A 23,816-nucleotide genomic window follows, 5' to 3' on the forward strand; every position below is an offset into this window, starting at 1 on the left:
AAACTGAAACTCGAGTTTTAGCTTTGGTGCTGCGGTTGCAACACGATGACGATCCTAGACATGAAACAAAGTGATTTACAGTCGTGTGAACAATGCAAACAATGAGGCTTTCCAAACCTGAGGTCAAACACATTGATCACAACTGAATTAGCAACAGAAAACCCAACTACAAGCTGAGATAAACCTGCAAATGAAAGAAACACACAAAACAGAACTCAACACACCAAAACTTGAATCTTTAATTTTCTGAGACATTTTTTTTGTGAACTACACTTCAGCTGAAGCCAGAATCCCAGAAGCAATCTAAACAAATCTAAGTAAATCAGGAAGTAGACCAGAACCAGAAATAAAAACCTGAATTAAACCCGTGGCTGCTGGAGGAGGAGATCTTCCTCCGAAACCTCGGATGCTCTTCAGGATCAGGTTTCCTTGCTTGCTCGGCCCCCCCTCCCTCTTCTGAAGTCAACTCCAACCCTTCTGCTGTGGAATTACAGAAGGAGGGACCGGCTAGGTTTTTTCATCTTTTCTCTCTTTTCTTCTGTTTTTTTTTTTCTTGGAAGGAGGGGTCCATTCTTGTCTTCCCTAAACGTGCAGCAGCAGCAGCAGCGGCGGGGGTAATGAGGGTGCGTCCCCAGTTCGTCCAGGCCTCCCGGCACCTCCCAGTTCTTCAGGCTCCCATATAAAAACCCCGGCAGAAAGTGAGTGAAGGCAGTAGGGAGTTTTCTGCTGGGGTCAGGAGGATTGTGAACAGACGAGCGGACCCTGCCCCAAAAACACCCCGTGTATGAGTGGAGTGTAGCAGCGAGAGAAAACATCCCCCAGCATTCTTTTTTTCCTCACTCGCCTCAAAGAGTCTACATGTCTGGTGGCATCTAAGACATGTTCAGCTTTGTGGATTTGCGGCTTGCGCTGCTGCTCGGCGCAGCGGCGCTCTTGGTCAGGGCGCAGGGCGAGGACGACCGTAAGTCTCATCACTGTTTGCTGGAGCTTCTCAACCCTCTTCTTTTTTTTTCCTTTTTTTCGTACTGGTTTTTTAACAGTGGATTTTCTCTTCATGGGTGGACGGCTGCCGAGATCTTAGACAGGGATGAGAAGAGAGGAAAAAAAGTTTAAGAAGTAGAAGTAGGAACTTTGATGCATGCTGCACCTTTTGTTTCCACTAGAAAGATAGATGAATAGATGGATGAGCTTCTGCAGCTTGCAGTCTAAACAGTACAGGGTGTACGTAATGCATTGGGCATCTCAAGAAGGCCCCTCTCTCTCTCTCTCTCTCTCTCCTTGTGTTTGTCTCTGTCTCTCTACCCCCCCCCCCCCCCCCCCCCACCACCAACCACCCACCACCTCCCCCGTGCATGCAGAGCGAGTTGCTGCAGGTTTTCCAGGCTTTCCTCCAGGCGAGGCTTTCTCCAATAGCAGAAATGCATGTTTTATCCAATTTTCTTATCCAATTACTTGCTGGAAAACATCAGCTTTTTTTTCTGACAAAGCAGAATTCTTTCGTGGCATTTTATCAATTTGACACCTTAACCACTCTACCTGCCAGAGGTTGATCCTGGCTTCAAAGGTGTTAAACTCTACGGTTGTGGATGTAAGACTGGAGAGGGGATAAAAATGGCCATTTATTTTTGAAGGAAGATCCCCACCCCAGCTGACACGACAAGGCGGTGAGGAGAAAGCTTTCCTCAGGCCTTGATCGATGTGGTAGTTATTCACTGCCTGGAGCCAAGTGTCGAGTTGGCCAGGTGAGCAAGTGAGAGAGTCACATAGGGAGAGAGTTGGGCCGCCGGAAACGTTTGACCTTCACAGCCCGAGCAATCTTCCACTTAATGCTCTTGAGTGAGAGTTTACAAAAGCTGAGATGTAATTCCAAAAGAGAGTTGGGGTTCAGTGAAATGGGGTGAACAAAGGCCTTTGTTGGTGTTTAGACCCAGATGTTTTTTCCTCCCGAAACAAGACAAAGAAAATCAGCTCTGGAACCAGAAACCAAGGAGCTGAAATTCTATTTTTCCAGATGTTCCAGTTGTCTGGAAAGGACTCAGTCTGTCTGACGCAGATGCAGTTTGACCCCATTGAACGGTCTCACAACGCCACCCAGAGGCCTCACTCTGCACCTGCGGACACATCTGGCCGCCACGTCCCCCCACACTTCCTCCTTTTTTTCCCTCCCTCCTCCTCTTCTTCGTCTTTCCACTCTTTTTTTTTTTCGTTTCCTCTAATTGCAAACACATGCGGAGCATGTTTCCACCAGCTGCTGCCAAAGTCTGCAGTGAAGTCTTCGTTGCTTTTCCCTCTGAGGTCAGCACTTTGGCACGCTGTGGAACACTTATAGCCCCTGAAGGGAGCCCCCGTTTGGTTTTAGTTTTGCTGAGAAAATGCCACAGCGGCGGCGGAGGTGATGCAGCTGTAGATCGGAAAATGTGACTTTGAGTTAGAGCAGGTGGAGCGATCTGCATTTTGATTGTTGTTAAAGGGAAATTAAATCACTTTGGGACGCGTTTGGTCCATGCGTCTTTTTGCTGATGCCACTTGCAGATGAAGGACGCCGGCGCCCTTTCTGTCACCTCATTCTGTCCTCTCTCTGGTCCCATTCTGAGGCCACCAGTTCCCATCCAAACCTTTCACAACACTCACTTCTCCTGCTTGATGTTTCTATGTTACTGTCTAAATCATTTCCTCAGTTCGCGTTCATTACGTTTGTGTCCATTTATCAATTACTTTAATGATTTTTAGAATTGTGAAGTTCTTGAAAACTTTCCTTTAATGCTAAGAGTGCTACACAGAACAAAAACATAGCCCTGAGTGTATTACAACTGTTGTAAAATATATACAAACTATACTTTCTTAATATTTTAATTTAGTCTTGAGTGATATGATATGGGTATTTTTGAAAATAATAACATATGTTTTGACACAACAAAAAATTGCTGAAAAGATATATACTGTGGTATTTTAATATATTTATTCCATATGTAAATTTTTTTTTATCAGCTATTTTTAAACTTTGCTTCTATCTAGTCCCTTGTATTTTCGTGGGAGCATATCCAGCCATCTCACCTGTCTCGCTCTCTGTCACCCCCCCCCCCCCCCCCCCATCAGGCACGGGCGGAAGCTGCACCTTGGATGGACAGGTGTTTGCAGACCGTGACGTGTGGAAGCCGGAGCCATGCCAGATCTGTGTGTGCGACAGTGGCACGGTGATGTGCGATGAGGTGATCTGCGAGGACACAACTGACTGCCCCAACCCCGTCATCCCCCACGACGAGTGCTGCCCCATCTGCCCCGACGACGGTACTGCATCGCCTCACCTCCTCTGTCCTCGTCTGTCTTTTTTTGCATGATTTTTATGCTATACTGAATTCTGTCTCGCTAATGTCACCTGCATTCAACTGTCTATTTCACTTCCTCTTGTTCATATTTCTTGTTTCCTTACAAAAAGGGCAACTCCAAAACATTCAAACACTTCTAGTCTGGCTTTCACATTTGGCTCAAACATGACCAAATGCCCACTAACCCCACAAATACACACACATACACACACACACACACACACACACACACACACACACACACACACACACACACACACACACACTCACACACGCAACCTTGTACCTTGATCTTTGTGGGGACACTCATGGACATATTGCTAAGGTAAACCAAATTCCAACCTGAATCCTCGAACAGGCCTTTTAAGGTCCTTCCCAAAGTGAGGACTGGCCAAAATGTCCTCTCTCTGAAGGTCTAAAACTCAAATTGGTCCGAAAAGAGATAGCTGAACAGAAAAACACAACCTTGGTCCTCACAAAGTTAGCAGTAGTCCTCACAAAGATAACTGGACAAGAACACACAACTGTGGTCCTTACAAAGATCACTGTCCTCACAAAGATAGCTGTACAAACACACTCACACATTCATTCTCATCCAGCACCAGATATAAGAAAATCTGCCTCTTCTACTTTTGCTTGTGTTTTGTTTCATAATCCAATTTTCGTAATCTGTCTCCTCTCTCTGCAGGCTTCCAGGAGCCTCAGGTTGAGGTAAATATTGATTATTGCATTGATCACCAACCATTTAATGGTCACTCTAAACTGTAAATAATAATCACACAAACAGTGAAAAATAAATACTTAATCAATTTTATGTACCTATTGATTGTAGTATTGATCATTGATTGAATGATGATTAGATAGTATGATAATCAAGTGGAAGATGATATGAACTAAATCTTTAGATATTGTTAATTGGTTTATATCAGATACAGATAGTTGATTGATCATTATCACTTATTGATTAGATCAGATACATCAATAATCATGTGAATCATGTTCAGATATATCAATTACATAATTTTGTTTGATCATTCACTGAGACATTATCTGTTTTTATTGTTTTCTTTACTCACAGGGACCCAAGGGAGATCGTGGACCCAAGGGAGACAAGGTAGGTTCACACACTTATCAATTCTCTTGATTTCTGGTCACCACGCGGTGAGTTCACTGCCTGCCACTCTGAACAGATTCCTGTGTGTTTATTATGGAGTTGAAGCTGCTGTACTGACTCAGTTTTCATTCAGTCACATGTGGAAGGATCCTTTAGCCCGGCCTGGCATTCAAAATCTTACTTGCATCACAGTAGAGAAGAGTTAGAATTGAAACAGAAACGGCATCAGGTCTGATTGGCAAATAGCTTCATATTTAGAGATGGATATTGCATTTAAACAATTTCTTGCAAAGTAACTATTGCCATCAGATACAAGGAATGATGTAAAAAGCCGCTGAAAATAGCAATAGTAAAGTAAATGGCACATATACATCCTTAAAACTGCACTGCTTTTGCTTTGGTGCTTTCACCTCTGAATTTAGTCAATGTATCTTGTTTCTAGAAACTATTATGGCACAACAAAGTAGCTTAAGGGGAAGCAATGTGCTTTAGCAGGGTTCATCATCAACTGAGAGCAGTGAAAAGATCAGTGACTGAAAACATGCCAAGGTCAGGTTGAGACACGCAAAGTGAGGAGGAACTTGAAACTTTGCTTGGTTGAAGGAAAGTTAGAAACTGCGAGAAAAGAGTCTTAACATTCAAGCACGTTAAATATTAAGAATTTTCATACAGAAAACTGTCAACAAAATTGATTATATTCTCAAAAAAATAAAGCTGGGTTTGGGATTGATTTTGCAGTGGTGATGCCTCTTTTATCTAAATTGATGGGCAAACTAAATTTGAATTAAAATTTAATTTTTATTTTATTTATTTATTTGTTTATTTATATTTTTTTACAGATCTTTTCTTCAGATTCTTTATTTTTGGATAGTGGGATTTGATTCTACAAGCTGCAAAGACATCTTTGATTTAGTTTTTGTTACAAAATCAAGTAACTAATTATGAGTTTTGAGTAATGCTTATAATAATGTATTTATGGTATTATGTAACATGTCGAAGTTATTCAGATAATTTATTTCGAAGTTTGTTTTACAGAATGTGTAGTTAAAGTGTTAATGGCAGTTCTTACCCACTTCCTGTACCCTGCTTGTCACATGACCGCCCATCCATTCCTGGTTGGTCACATGGTCAGTCTCCCAGGGGAGTAAACTGTGCCTCCTCCAGGTTTAATGCTGCTTTCACCACTATAGGGAGTAAGTAAAATTAAAGATTATGCAACAGGATCCATTCTGACAATGTAACAAGAGTACAGGCAGTCATGTGATTGGGGTTTGAACAAAATCAAACAGTTGATGTTTTCCTCTCTGTTGTCTCTGGGTGCGTTTAGCATCCAGGCGGCCATTTTATTCTGACTCAAGAGCCTGACCTCTTCTTTCTTTCTTTCTCTCTCTTGCCCCCCAATCTGCAGGGTAATGCTGGTCCCGCTGGTAACGATGGTATCCCCGGCCAGCCCGGTCTGCCCGGACCTCCCGGCCCCCCTGGACCCCCTGGCCTCGGTGGAGTAAGTTGTAGATTTATTTTCTTTTTCCTTTGTATTTGACTCGTTCGGGTCCAAATTTACCAGTTCTAAGCTGACCATGGCTGGAGAAAATAGTCGTAAGACTCATGCATTTATCTCATTTGTTGGACAGAGATAGTATCAGTAGCTGGAACTTCTTCATGTGTGGGTGTTAGTCAAAAACAAGCATTAGTCCCATTCAGGTTTGCTCTTCTCAGCTGCCCAGCCCTCATATCCCCCTACCCATAATCCTTATTGTTTGTTGTAGTTTGTTGAAATGCATGCCCATACCACCTCAGTGCTGCTTTTATAAAAGAGATTCCCAAACTTCAGTTTTGGTGAATGACATCAAAATAGACCAGTATAAACCAAAATGGTGGCTGTGAACTCCACTTTCACAGCTAAAACTCAAGCTTTTCATTGGCGTGTTGGCTTTGGCCTAAAATGATTGCCTCTGACTTGGAGTTTGGCTTTCAGTCTGGGGTCAAAATGTCAGAAGTTAATTGGGGTTCATTTTTAAGAAAAGGGAAGCGGAGATGTCCAAGATGCTTGTCAGATCCATTAGTTGATTAGTTTATTGCAGAGTAAATACATTTAGCCTACTATGCTAATGATGTATACGTTTATCAATGATGCCCATATACTTCTATAATACATCTCAGCATGCTATGATTCAGCTAAGCATCAACTTCCATCGTAGTTTATTATACTAAACTAACATTCCCGCTGACTCTCATTGTAGTTTAGTATAAACTTAAATTTCCATTGACTTTAATTGTAGTTTAGAATATGAGCTAACATTCCCAGGCAAATTTTGGATTCCTATGTAGAAGTTATTGCCTAACATGCTAATTCACTAGGCTATGCTAACATGAAATACCACCCAGTCTAATTTACCATGCTAATGTTCTTTACCACATATTGCCAATAGTATCACAATCTAACTTAGCCTGCTATGGTTCACTTCACCATTGACTTCTATCCTAATGTAGCATTTGTAGCTATGATTTATCATTGACTCACATGCTAATTCACCAAGCTAATTTAATCTGACATACCATCCCAGTATAATTTAGCATGCTTGTGTAGAATTTACCACAAACTCAAATGCTTATTTACCACAAATAGTTTTAATGATTCAGTTTACTATTGACTCCCAACTAACCACAATATATCAACAACAAATTGATTCCAAATGACCATGCTAAGCTAACGCCAACATTAGCCTTGATTAACCTCACCTCAGATTACACTTTCTAGGTAGCCTCTGTGGTCAGATAACAGAAGTAGCATCCAAAGAGACTTCATTGAGCTCAACAAATTCAGCAACACTAAGAGTGATGAGGTTAAAGGTCAGGGGATGGTCCTGGCTGACAGAGAAGTGAAACTGTTAACAAAAAATTATGGGAATGTTTATTTCCAGGATTAAAACTTAATTGAGGTTGCATTATACTATTCCCCCTGGTGCATAGAAGTCTTTAAAAAAATACACCTACAGAGGAAGGGAAATGGGTCTTGAGCTTGTGTACAAAAAATGTGTGAAAATGTTTTACATATAAAACTGGCATAAAATACTAAAGAAAAGGCTTTCATTCATATTCATGTCATGGAAATTGTAAACCTTTTCAGCAAATACACATGAGAAATGGATTGTAATATTTATAGCTCTGTTTTTCTTTTTTCTAGAACTTCTCCCCTCAGATGTCTGGTGGCTACGATGATAAATCTCCTTCCATGCCTGTGCCTGGACCAATGGTAAGACGCACACACACACACACACACACACACACACACACACACACACACACAATCATGGAGATGCCGTATCTGACCCTGCCTCTGTTTGATTGACAGGGCCCAATGGGACCCCGCGGACCCCCTGGATCTGCCGGTTCTAGCGTAAGTACGCCGCTTCCTTCTTCTTCAACGCAAAATGTTTCATAGTTGAAGCTGGGAGGATAGAGGAGGAGATAGCACGTGCACGCTCATACATCATCATGACATCACTTGTGACATCTCCTCGGTGCCCAGTTCACACAAAGCCATCACCAAACTCTTATCACACTCCTTTTCCTTTCACTGCATTGGAGTTCATTTCCAAATGAAAACTACAATAACGTAAAATATTTTCTAATCTGATTATTATTTTAGCTGTTAAAAAATGAATTTCAGCTAGCTTAACTAGCTGAAGTTACAGCTAAAGTCTGTAGGCTAGATAGTGAAACACTATTTTGACAGCACCTGATTAACATTATCCTACATGCTTCTCACAAACATTACAATTTCAGCACCAGGAAGGATAATTCAAACCTTTAAGCTAGTCGTTTAGCGACTGAGTTTCACCACAGTAAATCTGTGAGCGTATTTGAAGCTAGCCAGGACTCGCTCCAAATAAACACTAAAAAGGTTCACATAACAGGTGGACAAGGAGAGCATTAAGTTATTCTGTTGACAACTGCATTTAAAATGATGCTACTGTTCCCACTCGAGTCAGATGACAGCAGCCATGAAACAAAGATACCCCCCACTGAAACACACACCGATATGCATGTCTTTACAATAACTTGGTTGAATTTACACCTAATAGAGATAATTGTCAATTTATTTAGTGATGGTGTTTGATGTGTGTCTCCACCTACAGGGACCTCAGGGATTCACCGGCCCCCCTGGTGAGCCTGGAGAGGCCGGATCTTCTGTGAGTATTAGGAACATATTGAAACAGATACACGCCTGCATTGCGCCTCGGTAGCCTGTGGTCATTCTCACCTCTGTGTGTCTTTCTCTGCAGGGTGCCATGGGTCCCCGTGGCCCCGCCGGCCCCTCTGGAAAGAACGGAGAGGATGTAAGTCGACTGGATCTGCTCGTATTCACCATCTCCATCTCAGCATAGAGTGAAGAATGACTTACTCCCTGTGTTCACCCCCTTCACTCTTTCTCTTAGGGTGAGTCTGGCAAACCTGGTCGCGGTGGTGAGCGTGGACCTTCCGGCCCACAGGTAAGTCGCCATGGCGGTGTAAATGTTATTCCTAGTGAAAGAGAAAACAGAGCCGTGATAGATATATAAATAAAATCTCATATCTCTTTTCTTTCCCTCAGGGAGCTCGTGGTTTCCCAGGAACCCCCGGTCTGCCCGGCATCAAGGGACACAGAGTGAGTCAGAACTCCCGACTCCCCGTTTAACGAATAAACATTATGGCATCTCTTATAGCTGTGGACTTAATCTGTTGCTATGTCTCTCAATCTCTGTAGGGATTCAGTGGTCTGGATGGTGCTAAGGGAGACAATGGCCCTGCTGGTCCCAAGGTGACTGCCCCTCTTTGATACCTCGCTCCTCCGCGCTACGTCTCAGTGTTGAAAAATGCAAATTTTGCAGTACTAACAGACCCGCAAACTCCACGTAGCCAGTTTGTAAGTTTGTAGTGTTAGTTGTAGCAGCCATATTGGCTAGTAATTGACTATCAGCAGCCATATTGGCTAGTTATTGGCTAGCAATAGCCATATTGGCTAGTTGCATTACTATTGACAAACGATGCTACAGTTTCTGTCCTTCTTATCGCCTCACCTGCCTGTGTGTTTATGCATGTTTAGGGAGAGGGTGGAGCCTCCGGTGAGAATGGAACTCCTGGTGCCATGGTGAGTAAAACAATCACCCCCATCTCTGCCATGTAGTTTCCTTCTTGGATTTTGAATAGCTGACTGACTCTTTGTATCTCTGTTTCAGGGACCTCGTGGTCTGCCCGGCGAGAGAGGCCGCAATGGTGCTTCTGGAGCTGCTGTGAGTCCACACATTCACACACTCGCTAACAAATACTTTAATGGATCAGCCAGTCGGTCAATGAACAGATCAATCAACCAATCATGTTTGTCTGTGATCTGCAGGGAGCTCGTGGTAACGATGGTTCTGCTGGTGCTGCCGGACCTAATGTGAGTCTTCCATTTTACTCAAATTTTAAACTGTTCTCAGAACAAACATGTTTGTCCTTAAGTAGCAATTTGTAACAACTTCCAGTGACCCTAGTTGTTTAAAACCCCACGGGGATTCTCAGACAGGAAGCACAAATAAAAAACATTTTCTTTCCTGCTATAAAATCTTTTTGTCTTATTGTTTTCTCCCAGGGTCCCACTGGCCCCGCTGGACCTCCCGGATTCCCCGGTGGCCCCGGATCCAAGGTACAACGACGACCATTATGATCCACAGCAATAATCTTAAACAGCCTCCATTTTTTTATATCTTTCATCTTCTACATTTTCCTTAATCTTCCACGGCTTTCACCATCCAAAACAACACCACACGTATCATATTTTCTCTAAGCGACTTTGGGGTTTGTAGTAGCGTGCGAAAAGTGACCTCATAATAATAACTTAGGTTATGAATAGTAGATTTGCTTCTTTTATTTTGAGTGTGCTGTTGATGGATTCTATTAGCCTACAGTAGCCCACAGGTATTAGTAATGAATCTTCCACCCTAAAACATTTACTTTGTGTTTGTTAGGTTACTTTTCTTGTATCAACTTCAAAGGTAGTAGTAGTATATAGTAAAACTGGATGATATTACTATGTAGTGTGGAGTTTAGATTTAATTATCTGTACAGATTATGGAATCAATCAATCAATTATGTTTTATTGATATAGCACCTTTCAAACAATTCGAATGCAATCCTAAGTGCTTTACAAATGATTGACAAGACGAAAACAAAACGAAAACTGGAGAGAAGATGAAGAGATTAATGCACACCACATTAAGTTAAGAAAAATAAATATACCATTGAATAAATTGATCATGGTAAAATACTACAAACTAAATTAAAAAGGAAAAGAAAAAGTAGTGTTTCTTCCAATAATAATATATACCATGAAATTATGAAACACTGCATAAAAGCCTCTGGACGGCTCTTCCAACTGCTTTTAGCACAATGGCTAAAAGCAGGTTTACCAAATATTGAAAACTGCCGAATATAGTTTGAAACACCAACAAGCTGGCGTTTTAATCATTTCAAAACTTTGACCACAGTATAATGCAAAATACAGTCCTCTGTTGTCCATTTTCATATTTACTTTTCAACATGATTTGCATCACAATGGTATTTTTCATCCCTCTACGAGTCTTCCACCATGACGAAACTGCTATTGCTTTGGACACTGATCGTCTGACTGCTCTTCTTTTCCCCCTCTACCCAGGGTGACGCTGGAGCTCAGGGTGCTCGTGGATCCGAAGGCCCCGCAGGATCCCGAGGCGAGCCCGGTAACCCCGGACCTGCTGGCCCCGCAGGACCCTCTGTAAGTACAAACAGTAACCCCTCTATGACGGACTGTTCAGGTCCGTCATAAGATCACCTTATTGATGATAAATGGCATTTACATGATTCCTAAGAAGCTTCTGGTTAATGAAAATCTCTTCCCTTCTTTCTCCTCCCAGGGAAACCCCGGAACTGATGGAGGTGCCGGAGCTAAGGGAACCCCCGTGAGTATCTATCTCATCACATTTACCTCATGAGCATGACAGGGTTGAGGATTCGAATCCCATCCTGGCTCAAAAAGGTGTTGTGTCACAGTATCATAGCCTCAGAGACTGGCAGTGCAGCATGATGTGACCGTGTTGCTGCTGTGTGCTGCTGCCCCCTGCAGGGTGCTGCCGGAGTTGCCGGAGCTCCCGGTTTCCCCGGACCACGTGGACCCCCAGGACCTCAGGGTGCAGGCGGTGTTCCCGGAGCCAAGGGTAACACTGTGAGTAAAGCTTTCTCAAAAAAAACTAACCAACGCCAAAAATAGTATTTTCTGTCTAGAGTCTGTCGCCTGTAATGGACACGATTAGAAATAGTAATTCATTCCAAACATAGTGAATTAAAAGTAAAACTCCTGAATCACAAGTCAACATTGTCTTACTTTTGTTCTGTACCAGTGTTTTGTTTGTTGTTGACAGCTATTTGTCCATTTTTATTATTTATTTATTTGTTGTTGAGATTTGTCTCAGTTGTGAGTATTTGTTTGCATGTTTGTTTGATTGATTTTGACCACTGATGTCAGTTGTTGAATAGGTATTGTTTGTTAAAGTTTGTTTATTTGCTTGTTTCCCTCAGGGTGACGGCGGTGCCCAAGGAGCCAAGGGAGAGGCCGGTGTCAAGGGAGAGGCTGTAAGTTGAAGTTCACCACAGTCAGAATGAAGCATAGCTCTGTAATACACACATGCACGAATACACGTTCCATCTCTTATGCCATCCGTGTGTGTTCGCGTGCGTGTTCTCCAGGGCGCTGCAGGAGGTCAAGGAGCCCCAGGACCATCCGGTGAGGAAGGCAAGAGAGGAGCCAGAGGAGAGCCTGGTGCTGCAGGAGCCCGTGGAGCTCCTGGAGAGCGAGTATGCATCTCACTTTCCACTATAATATACTGTATGCTGTGATATTTTTTAATATTAAGTGTTACTGGTAAGAAAAGTGATCGAGTTTCCCTCCAGTGCAAATATGAATATCTTATGAATGTTATGAATATATAAATGAGGGAATAGGTCGAAATATGACCTATCTATATAATACAAGTATACACAGTGTAGGCCACAAATGACACAGAAGCCCTTTTGGCTTAACAGGAACATCCAAACACACTCTCTAGTGCCCCCTGCAGGCCAGATATATGAACTGTAAACATCATGCCTGACAGTAAAGAAAAATTGACATTTTTAAACAGTTTAGACAATACAATATCATTCAACCAAGGTAGAGTAGAATTACACATTGTTGACATGGACTTACTTGATGGGAAAGGACAGGGCATATTAAGATTATGGTAATAGCCCATCCCTGTCTAGATACAGTGTCTACAGTGTTGTTGATAGAGCTAAGAAACATGTGCTTGATTCTCTCTACAGGGTGCCCCTGGTGGTCGTGGTTTCCCTGGTTCTGATGGTCCTTCTGGAGCCAAAGTGAGTATAAAACACAAACACACACATTCGATACCTCTTTTCCTCTTACAATCATGGAGATACTTCAGATCAGATTTTATTGAACTAATCTTTGCCTTTCTACCTCTCTTCTCTCTCTTTCTCCCCCGTCATAGGGTGCCAATGGCGAGCGCGGTGCCCCCGGTGCTCTTGGACCTAAAGGTTCAACCGGTGAGTCTGGCCGCACTGGTGAGCCTGGTTTGCCCGGAGCTAAGGTGAGATTCCCTACCATAATTATCAGCGACATCATTTATTCACTGCACAGGCCTTCCTCTGACCTCTAAACCTCTGCTCGTAGGGTATGACTGGTAGCCCTGGCAGCCCTGGACCTGATGGAAAGTTGGGACCCGCTGTAAGTTCACGCTCAGGACAATACATTTGATTTTCATCTCATCAAAACACAGATATGTTGCGTTTAATTCAATGAATCCTTCATTATTCCTCCTCACCAGGGAGCCACTGGACAAGATGGCCGCCCCGGACCCCTTGGTGCTGTTGGAGCTAGAGGCCAGCCTGGAGTCATGGGATTCCCCGGACCCAAAGGAGCTGCTGTGAGTAATGGGTCTCAACTGTTACAAAGAATCATGGATAATTTGTTTTTAAGTGAGTAGACTACTGAGAAGTAGGCATCCCTGCTAATAGTGCTCTTCTACTTCTGTCTGTAGGGTGAGGGTGGAAAGCCTGGCGAGAGAGGAGTAATGGGACCCACTGGCCCACTTGTAAGTTGTCTACACTTTGCTTCTTTTTGAATCCACTGTACTCTACTGTTTGTTGAACCTGTGTGTCTGAAAGCCTACCATCTCTCTACCCAGGGTGCCCCCGGAAAGGACGGTGACGTTGGTGCTCAAGGCCCCTCTGGACCTGCTGTACGTAAAACGCACACATGCCCACATTGACACCCGCCTCAAAAGCTTGATGGTCTCACACTACAAACTACACTTAAAAGCTACTGCCATACTCCTGGCCACATTCTGTTAGCTCCAATGGTCCTTCTCCTGTTCAACCTCAGGGTCCTGCTGGTGAGAGAGGAGAACAGGGACCTGGCGGACCTCCCGGGTTCCAGGGTCTCTCCGGACCCCAGGGTGCCATTGGTGAGAGTGGAAAGCCCGGAGAGCAGGTACTGACTGAAATATGGTTGATTTAAATACATGATCAAATTTATACTGTTTTACTGGGAATTAACATATGAATTGCCTCTCTGTCTATCTAGGGTGTGCCCGGTGAGGCTGGAGCCACAGGACCTGCTGGAAATAGAGTAAGTCACTTTTTATCATTGTCATCTTCCCAGTTACTCAGCAGTCTGCTCCCAGCAGCATCCATTAATGAAGCATCTTTGGAGAGCTGTTTAAATAATGAAATTGTTACAAACCAGGCTACAAACAATAAAAGTTGTATGAACATTGATGTTAATGCTATCAGGTTAAAGATAGCTAATAACAAGCTAATGCTAATGGGGTAGGACTAATCACAGATGACTCATGACTTCGTTGACCACTCTTGGACTTCCATTTCAAATTCCCTAACTCTCTGCCACCCCTTCCCCTCAGGGTGACAGAGGATTCCCCGGTGAGCGTGGTGCACCTGGTGCTGTTGGACCCACTGGTGCCCGTGGATCCCTCGGATCTGCTGGAAACGAGGGTGCCAAGGTGAACCTCACGACATGTGAAAGAAAAAAAAACTTGATAGCCTGTTCTCATTGATTGTTGAGTAACCCTACTACTCTTGTTGTCTACCCCTTCGTCCTCTTCCCCAGGGAGATTCTGGAGCCCCCGGTGCTCCCGGAACACAGGGTTCTCCTGGACTCCAGGGAATGCCTGGTGAGCGTGGATCCGCTGGCCTTTCAGGACTGAGGGGAGACAGAGTGAGTCGCCACAATATTCCTAGAACTCCCAATATTCCCAGTATATAGGATTAGTCACTGCTGAAGTACCCTAATGAGAAGCCCGACTCATGCAACACCATCCACAGTAGCTTTCCAGTATATATATTCCTCACTCCCCCTCTCCATCCAATAACCAAGGGTGACCAAGGAGGCAAGGGTGGTGATGGAGCTCCTGGTAAGGATGGCCCCCGTGGTTTGACTGGACCAATTGGACTTCCCGGACCCGCTGGTTCCACCGGAGACAAGGGAGAGCCTGGTGCCTCCGGACCTGTTGGACCTGCTGGAGCTCGTGGAGGCCCTGTAAGTACCTGTACATCTGTTCTTCTCAAGAGCAGAAGAGGAAGCTGCTTGAATATGGAAATCACTGACTGACTTTTCGTCCTCCTCTTTCTCAGGGTGAACGTGGAGAGTCTGGACCACCTGGACCTGCTGGATTTGCTGGACCTCCTGTAAGTCACTTCTTCATAAATGTCCTGGCTCCTCTCACCAACTGTTTTTCTTCAGCTTTTTACTGAGCCTCTCGCCCCATCCAACATCATTTTACCACAGGGTGCTGATGGACAGCCTGGTGGTAAGGGAGAGTCTGGAGATAATGGTGCTAAGGGAGATGCTGGTCCCCCCGGCGCTGCTGGACCCACTGGTGCCCCTGGACCTCAGGTTTGTCAACATTTAAACTTCCTTATCGAAAATCCCATAATTCAGAGTGAACATTAGAAGTTGAGGCTACATTGCCTGGTACTGGTTCTCCCATGTTGACTGACAATTTGTTGTGTGCTTTCAGGGTCCCAATGGAAACACCGGCGGTAAGGGAGCCCGCGGAGCCGCTGGACCTCCTGTGAGTCACCACTCGTCTTTTATGTCCTCCTTTTCCTCTAATATATTTACATTTATGCTGACTTCAGCTTCAAATCCTAGATCAGGAGCATCATAAGCAGTAGTGTAGTGGTCAGAGGTAACGGTTCCCATGGTCATAGCAGAGAGAGAATTCTGGAGACAATCCACTGTCAAAACGTGTTTTATTACAGATGTATTACTTATATTGCAAAAAGCCCCTTGTTTAATATTCATCCCTCTTTATTTATTGATTGTACTAACGTGATACGGCCATTTCTCCAGCCACAGTCAGCTAATTGCTCTCTCTCTGTCCCTAGGGTGCTACTGGCTTCCCTGGTGCTGCTGGCAGAGTTGGACCTCCCGGCCCCTCTGTAAGTCTTCCTTTGATGTTATCGGCACTTATTGTTCCTGTGGCAGGGCCCAACATCCTCGATGGTTTTCAGCAATGTTGTGTTCATCCCCATAGGGCAACTCTGGACCTCCCGGACCCTCTGGACCAGCTGGCAAAGAGGGACTCAAAGGAAACCGTGGTGAGACTGGACCTGCTGGTCGCCCTGGTGAGATGGGTGCTGCTGGACCCCCAGGACCTGCTGGAGAGAAGGGTAGCGCTGGAGCCGAGGGAGCTTCTGTAAGTTATAGTAAACCTTCAAAAGAAACTAGAGCCCCTTCCATCTCAATCTATCACAGAACCAAATGATTGGTTGCAAAAAAAAAAAACAGCATGATTTCATTCCAACTAAATGATCTTCTTTATGTAGTAGCATTGAATTAAGTTTCCACATTTTCACTCAAAACACACGGACATTAATTAGCTTTCCGTTGTTGTTCCTACGCCTTGATGTATAATCTCTATAACCTCTTTCACTTTGTCTCTCTCTCTCTCCACCCCTGCAGGGAGCTTCTGGAATTCCTGGACCTTCTGGTATTGCTGGACAGCGTGGTGTTGTTGGTCTGCCTGGACAGAGAGGAGAGAGAGGTTTCCCTGGCATGTCCGGACCTTCCGTAAGTTCCTGTTATTACTCTACAAACTCTACTCTACAAAACTACAAACTGCACAGTGGAGCTGATGGAACCAGAATACCCAAACGTGTTTAGCCAGCCAATATGATGTTTAGAATCAAACATCACTCCAAATCCAGAAATATTAAGTTATTGAAAACCACTTCTAAATGACGTAACAATGAAACAAAACCAGTGAGGATGACTTGTAAATATCATTAAACTCTGGTATATTCCATGAAAACGCTTCACTCACCTGGTTGCAACACTATGTGACCCCCAGCGAGCAGGAGGCAGATTTTCTAAAATATATCCTCAATTAACAGCACCTTGCTGCATTAAAACCTGCATCATTAAACTAGCCCACATAAACTTGAATCTATTAGAAAAGTAACTGTGGTTGCTAGGACTGGACTGACTTTGCCCGTGTCACCCGCAGGGAGAGGTTGGAAAGTCTGGACCTTCTGGCCCCAGTGGTGAGCGTGGACCTCCCGGACCTATGGGACCCTCTGGACTGGCTGGAGCCCCTGGTGAGCCTGGACGTGAGGTATGAAGAAACAATTGCACCTGTACACTAACTATCTGTCTGACTTTTGTATACTGCTGCAGGTGTTTTCTAAATAGTTAACCTGCTTTGTGTTTGTGTTTTAGGGAAGCCCCGGAAACGAGGGATCAACTGGTCGCGATGGAGGTGCTGGACCCAAGGTGAGTTAAAATGACATCATCGCTAAGTCACCGCTAACACCAGATGGATTACTAAACAGGCAACTACAAAGAGACACAAAAAGACACATGAAGAGACCAAAACAACTTTAAAGAGATACAAAACAGCTACAAAACAGCTTCAACGAGACACAAAGAGACGATATAAATTGGGGTAAAACAACCACAAAGGCTTGGGAAGAATCAGCCAGGTTGACCTGAACCTAGGTAAAGCAGCCCGCAAGGTAATTTAGCAAACAACATGCTAACTACAGTGGCTTCTGCTAGATACAGTGATGCTTAGCTTACCACCTACTATGGTTAGTAAGCTGAAATCTAACATTATCACATACAATCAGAGCCAATTCTGTGTCTGAAATAAATTCTGTTGACATGATAGAAACACCAATGTGGCTGCCAGAAGACAGAGTTATACCTGCATGTAATGTTCTATATAGCCTAGACAGTGGCCTGTTTCACCAAATCTTGTATATCTGAAGTTCCTTTGGACAAAAATCAAAGGAAAAAAAAACTATGTGTGATCCAGACAGATATTTGGTGCATTTTTCACCACAGCAGCTTGTAAGGATATTAAAGCTGGTGAAATAGCATTATTTTGTGTTTGCATTTTAGGGAGACCGTGGAGAGAGCGGCCCATCTGGAGCCTCTGGTGCCCCTGGACCCTCTGGTGCCCCCGGACCCGTTGGACCCGCTGGAAAGAACGGTGACCGTGGAGAGACTGTGAGTGACACCAAAACCATTTTTCAGTTTAGTCTTTGTGCTTTTATGAAAATATCTTCAGTATACAGTACAGTACATGTCAATGGGAAACAGCCATTAATAATAGAGCTACTGTAGGTGTAAGCATAGATTGTGTTTCGCTGCAACCTGCCTTTACATCAAACTGTTTTTTGTATGCTTCAGGGACCTAGTGGCCCCTCTGGTTCTGCTGGCCCTGCTGGACCTCGTGGCCCTTCTGTAAGTAACAACCTTTGCGCCGTTGATAAAAACAAACAATGGAATAGATGGAACGGCTAAAGGCAAAACAATGCTCTTCATCCCATTTTTACCCCTAACAGGGAGCTCCTGGACTTCGCGGAGACAAGGGAGAGAGTGGCGAAGCTGGAGAGAGAGGCATGAAGGGACACAGAGGATTCACTGGCATGCAGGGACCTTCTGGACAATCTGTATGTCACTTCACACTCACATCTACACATATATAACATAAACAACATACAGACTTTATTTCTAACTACTGTTTCTGTTCTGAACCCATAGGGATCTTCTGGAGAGCAAGGACCCGCTGGTTCTGCTGGACCCGCTGGACCTAGAGTGAGTTAACACACCACACAATATTTTAGTGCTTGGAGTAGTTTTATTTGTTTTGCATTTTAATATTTGATCTCTCTGTCAGTGTTTGGAAGGACTTTGACATTCAGAGACTTTCCCTTTATGCTGTTTGCAGGGCCCATCTGGATCTGCTGGATCTGCAGGTAAAGACGGTATGACTGGCCTGCCTGGACCCACTGGACCTCCTGGACCTCGTGGTCGTTCTGGAGAGATGGGACCTGCTGTAAGTCTGGCTGTCTAACTATCCATCCACTCCTCTGTCTATTTACTTTGTGTCTTCTAACTGAGGGAAAATATAGGTTGTGGTTTATTAGGCAAACCACAAAGCCTCTATGAGCACTGAAATAACTGACTTCTTCTCATCCTCCTCTTTCCCTTCTTCTCTCTCAGGGTCCTCCAGGAGCTCCTGGACCTCCCGGAGCACCAGGTGCCCCCGGTGGCGGATTTGACCTTGGCTTCATTTCCCAGCCTCAGGAGAAGGCCCCCGATCCCTTCCGCATGTTCCGTGCTGATGACGCTAATGTTCTCCGTGACCGCGACCTGGAGGTGGACGGCACCCTGAAGAGCCTGAGCCAGCAGATCGAGCAGATCCGCAGCCCTGACGGAACCCGCAAGAACCCTGCCAGAACCTGCCGCGACCTCAAGATGTGCCACCCTGACTGGAAGAGTGGTGAGTTTCTACCCGACAGTGGTGGATCAATCCAAGTGTAGAGGAGGATTGGAGAATCTAAACTAGCATACTGGGTTTTTCTGAACTTTTCCTCTCCTGACTTCTTGTTCTCCAGGCGAGTACTTCATCGACCCTGACCAGGGCTGCACTCATGACGCCATCAAGGTCTACTGCAACATGGAGACCGGAGAGACCTGCGTAACCCCAACTCAGCCCCAGGTCACCAAGAAGAACTGGTACATGAGCAAGAATATCAAGGAGAAGAAGCACGTCTGGTTCGGAGAGGCTATGACCGATGGCTTCCAGGTAAACATGCTGAACCAACCAAACTGAGCACTGCCTCACTCCTTGCTCCAAATCGATCCCTACTTGCCTTCTCTTAGGTCAACTTCCCTCTCAATTCCTCCTTCCTCTACCGCTCCTCTCATTTACACTTCTCACCCCTCTTTTGTTTCCCACTATTCCTCAACTCGACCTTACCTCTCCGCTTCTTGTCCCTCCAGTTTAGTCAGTAACATCTCCCCCTTCCTCTTTCCTACACAGTTCGAGTACGGCAGCGAGGGTTCCACGCCAGAGGATGTCAACATCCAGCTGACTTTCCTGCGTCTCATGTCCACTGAGGCAACCCAGAACATCACCTACCACTGCAAGAACAGCGTTGCCTACATGGATGCCACCGTCGGCAACCTCAAGAAGGCCCTGCTCCTCCAGGGCTCCAACGAGATCGAGATCAGAGCCGAGGGCAACAGCCGCTTCACCTACAGTGTCCTGGAAGATGGATGCACGGTGAGAAAAACTTAAGTTGACACTCTCATGCCAATCCCACTGACAGCTGAGTGAGCTTCAAATGCTAAACCTTCAAAGTTAGGAATGACCAGTAGGTCACAATTCAGCAAGCTTATACTTTCCCTGATGGTATAGACTCAGTGGTTTCAAACATGCATAATAGCTACTGTAGCTAGTCTTTCTGTTCATGGGATTTGAACAAAAGTTCAGGCAGAATTGGAGACATTTTCAAATGTCCTGTGTTAACCATGCAGCGGCCAATTTGAATGGTGACCCTAACTCCCCTTTCTTCTTCTCTCCCTCCAGTCACACACCGGTACATGGGGCAAGACAGTCATCGACTACAAGACATCGAAAACATCTCGCCTGCCCATCATTGATATCGCTCCTATGGACGTTGGTGCTCCAGACCAAGAGTTTGGCCTTGAAGTTGGACCCGTCTGTTTCTTGTAAAAAGAGAAATCTGGACTTGAAATTGTTGTTGTGTGTGTGTGTGTGTGTGTGTGTTTTAATTTTTTTAGCAGTCATCTCTCTCTAAAAAAAAGCCCACCAAAACATTTCTCTAATGCCATTTTTCTGAAAAATCTGACCCCTCGTTCCTGATTCTACGAATTTCCATTCGGCCATTGTTCCGATGGTCCACTTTGCCTAAAACCTGCACTTCAACAAGATGGCGGCGATGCGGCGGAATCTGCATCGCCGCGTTTGGGACCACTACTTTTTTTTTCATTTCTGACTCGTTTTTTTTTTTTTTTTACCATCACCAACACCAAGGATCCTGTAGAGAAGACATTTTGTTTCACTGGCAACAAGAAAATAATATATGCTTCTGTAAAGTGTAAAAAAAATTGACTTCCCCTCTTCATCCAGCCATACCAGGCCTCTCGGGAGTTTACAGAAACACACAGGTGACTTTTGTATTTTTATACACCACTGTGGCGAGAGGAATGAAAGGACAGTCCCCAACAGACAGAACCCAATTGCTTTGTACCACGTTTCAGGTGTTGATGAATAAACGGTGAAACTGACAGCCATGTTTGTCTCTGTTGTTATGCCCCCCCCCCCTACCCCGTCAACCTGGCACAGACAACACTGACAACTCCCCCCTCGTCATCTGCTGATTTTGTGGGTGTTGTGATTTGTTTGTTGTTGTGGTTGCTTTCTTGTTTGTTCCTTTCTATTACTCCCTTTTTCTTTTTTTTTTAAAGAAAAGTCACATTAAAACCACCAGCAGAGAAACATGGGTTCCAACCTCTTTTTTGAAAGTTGTGAAAGAAAAATCCTATGGCTACCTCAGAAAAGCAAGGAATATCAGCTGTATAAAAAAAGGGTGGCCCAGTGTTTGTGAATTGAAGCCTGCGGTAATTTTGGCGCTCGTTGGGGTAGTCGACTTTTACCAACACTTTAGCAGAAGCGGATACAGCTAAAATTAAAGGTGCTATACTTTCTTTGAGGTCTCCTGGCTGTCCAGTAAAGGTCACTCTGGCATGGCAGGGCCCTCTTGGTGCTAAAACGAAACCACCGTTTTTTATTTACTCTTGGCGCCCAGAATGAGACAGACTTCTTCTCTCTTTTCCAGCCACGGTCGCGCTGGCACTCAAGCCTCTAGCTCTGAGTTCAAAGTGAAGAGCAGATCCGCATCTTTTCTTCTCACACTTTTTGGTTTCATGTTTTTAAACCCCAACCTCCCCCCACCCCCTTCATCCACACATCTGTTGTAGTTTGTTTCTTGTTTTCTTGTGCGAAGGTTGAATTTTCTCAACAAAAAGAAAAATTGGAGATCTATTTTATTTTTTTCAAACAATGCACAGAAAGAGAGCCATCTGGAAGGAGTTTGTGAGATAATGCAGACAGACACACCCATGGGGGGAAAACACCACAAGGATCTGTACCTATTTTGTATATGTATAATAAATTGAGATGTTTTTAATTATTTTGAATGCTGAAATAAAGCATGTTAAGTGGTCTGACATTTGAATTCTGCCTAATTGCCTGAGTGACTCACTGACTGCCCCCCTAAGACTTGAATTACACCAGGTTTATATTTATTTACTGGTTCACCAGTTGTACAGTGACTTGATCTGGGACATTAATGCAAACAATCTCAGAAATGCTTGCTAAATCTCTTGGAAGGCAGAGACAGAGAGTGTATGGAGAAGAGAAAAAGATGCAACTGAGACAAATCCCAGAGAGGGTCTTTACTTCGTTTTAGGAGCTAAATCAGGCCTTTCGGTGTCCCTGTTTGCTTAAAAAGCTCAGACTGGATCGGTAAATACCTTGACATGCATTGTGACATTTTGCCTGAAATCTGAAAATCTCTTAAACGTCATTGTTTAAAAAAAAACACTGAAAAAGGCAGCCTCCTCTCTGGTCTGAAAACATATCCCACGCTCCTCACTCGGCAGCATGTACTGTGTCTTGGTCAGAAAAGATGAATAATCATGGCCTACCTCTCAGGCTGTGGAGACTCTTCGTTGTTGTCAGGCTATCCCAAAAGAACCTGTGACGTTTCCTGCGGGCTGTTGAATCCAATTTGAAAAGGAGGAATTTGAACATCCATAATCCATCAAGAAAACACTGATAATCCAGTATTGATGATAAAATTTGTCCAAAAATAATCCAGTGTTTCCACAGCGAGACAGACCCATCTGCACAGCTCCGCCAGACTGAGGGCTGCCGGGTGGACCTGCTCCAGTGCTCAGCCTGTTGACATCAGCTTGGATTGACAAAGACACTGATTGTCCACCTTGAGGGAGGCAGCTTCCCCAGAATAGGTTGCAGTCCCAGCAGGAATCTGGATTATTTCTGCATAGAATTCGGGTCTTTATTTGAGGCCTGGGCAGTGGAATGCTGACCTCTCCGGTTTCAGACACAGAGGAGGCTCTGTTTGCTGAGAGGAAGCCCCCTCTGCAGGCGAGTGGGACTGAGCAGTTGACTTTGCACTGGGGGTAAACATCAGAGGGATTTGGATGAGGTGAGGCCAGGTAAAAGCAGATTTTAAAAAAAGGATGAGATGGAGATGTACAGAAAGAGGGACTGGGGTTTTTAAAGAACTTTAGAGGGTCAGTTTGCCCAAATTATATTTTTTTATCACTTAACCCCTGGTAGTGTTTGGTCATGAAGATAGTTTTGATTTATCTGTACAGGTTTTGATAAAATTTGTCGCCGAAAATAATGTCATCCCCCAAATATTGGAGGTGAATTAAACAGTTTGTGGTGGAAAATGTAGTGCCGATCCATGAGATAAGTGTGAAGCTTGGAGACACGCACAATGCCACGTGGAACTTCTTGGGTAAAGGTGCAATATGCAGGAGTCAGTGCATTAATATAGAAGAAAAACAACTATTTGCTATGTAAAAAAAATAGTGGAGCAATGTCTACCTGAGATTACTTCTAGCTTCACACGGGATACGATTGCGGGCTCCTGGGTTAAAGTCCTGTGTGTTTTTTTTACCCATCCCCCACAACCCCCAACCCACACATGGTGGACTTTTAAATTATTATACCAGTTATTATACCACGTAACTTTCAAAAATGGCTGATCGATATATGCTACGTTCTGTGTGTCACTTGTTGAACTCTGGCACTTTCTTTGACCAAATGCCGTCATCGTATCCGCGGTTTTGCAGAAATGTAAAACGTTTATAGCTGTATACTGTCATGAATAAAGTTTGACAGAAGAGAGAAGCACTACAGGAAGAACCAAATACGTTTGCTAAATGT

The 23,816-nt window shown here is 44.3% G+C and overlaps 1 protein-coding gene across 1 annotated transcript; it reads left to right on the plus strand.

Annotated features, from left to right (window-relative positions):
* Window positions 1-712: 712 nt before the first annotated feature.
* On the plus strand, window positions 713-22,076 carry col1a1a (collagen, type I, alpha 1a). The gene is made up of 49 exons (XM_079177838.1): window positions 713-961; window positions 3,097-3,288; window positions 4,015-4,037; window positions 4,405-4,440; window positions 5,849-5,941; window positions 7,625-7,693; window positions 7,793-7,837; window positions 8,580-8,633; window positions 8,727-8,780; window positions 8,880-8,933; window positions 9,035-9,088; window positions 9,188-9,241; window positions 9,527-9,571; window positions 9,660-9,713; window positions 9,818-9,862; window positions 10,055-10,108; window positions 11,117-11,215; window positions 11,355-11,399; window positions 11,564-11,662; window positions 12,016-12,069; window positions 12,184-12,291; window positions 12,799-12,852; window positions 12,987-13,085; window positions 13,169-13,222; window positions 13,323-13,421; window positions 13,536-13,589; window positions 13,683-13,736; window positions 13,880-13,987; window positions 14,081-14,125; window positions 14,418-14,516; window positions 14,624-14,731; window positions 14,891-15,052; window positions 15,148-15,201; window positions 15,302-15,409; window positions 15,534-15,587; window positions 15,904-15,957; window positions 16,053-16,214; window positions 16,481-16,588; window positions 17,025-17,132; window positions 17,237-17,290; window positions 17,921-18,028; window positions 18,212-18,265; window positions 18,367-18,474; window positions 18,566-18,619; window positions 18,753-18,860; window positions 19,028-19,307; window positions 19,423-19,613; window positions 19,851-20,093; window positions 20,400-22,076. The coding sequence occupies exons 1-49, from the start codon at window positions 880-882 to the stop codon at window positions 20,544-20,546; spliced, it is 4,344 nt and encodes a 1,447-aa protein (XP_079033964.1). The 5' UTR covers window positions 713-879; the 3' UTR covers window positions 20,547-22,076.
* Window positions 22,077-23,816: the final 1,740 nt, after the last annotated feature.

This window comes from Pholis gunnellus (genome assembly GCF_910591455.1).
Source record: "Pholis gunnellus genome assembly, chromosome: 17".
In the NCBI taxonomy this organism is placed as follows: Eukaryota; Metazoa; Chordata; class Actinopteri; order Perciformes; family Pholidae; genus Pholis; species Pholis gunnellus.

Excerpts from the sequence above, each read along its gene's own strand:
- col1a1a (XM_079177838.1), top strand. The coding sequence starts at position 880 with ATGTTCAGCTTTGTGGATTTGCGGCTTGCGCTGCTGCTCGGCGCAGCG. Across the intron at positions 15,958-16,052 it reads TTGGACCTCCCGGCCCCTCT|GGCAACTCTGGACCTCCCGG; the intron begins GTAAGTCTTCCT and ends TCATCCCCATAG. Across the intron at positions 18,029-18,211 it reads ACGGTGACCGTGGAGAGACT|GGACCTAGTGGCCCCTCTGG; the intron begins GTGAGTGACACC and ends TGTATGCTTCAG.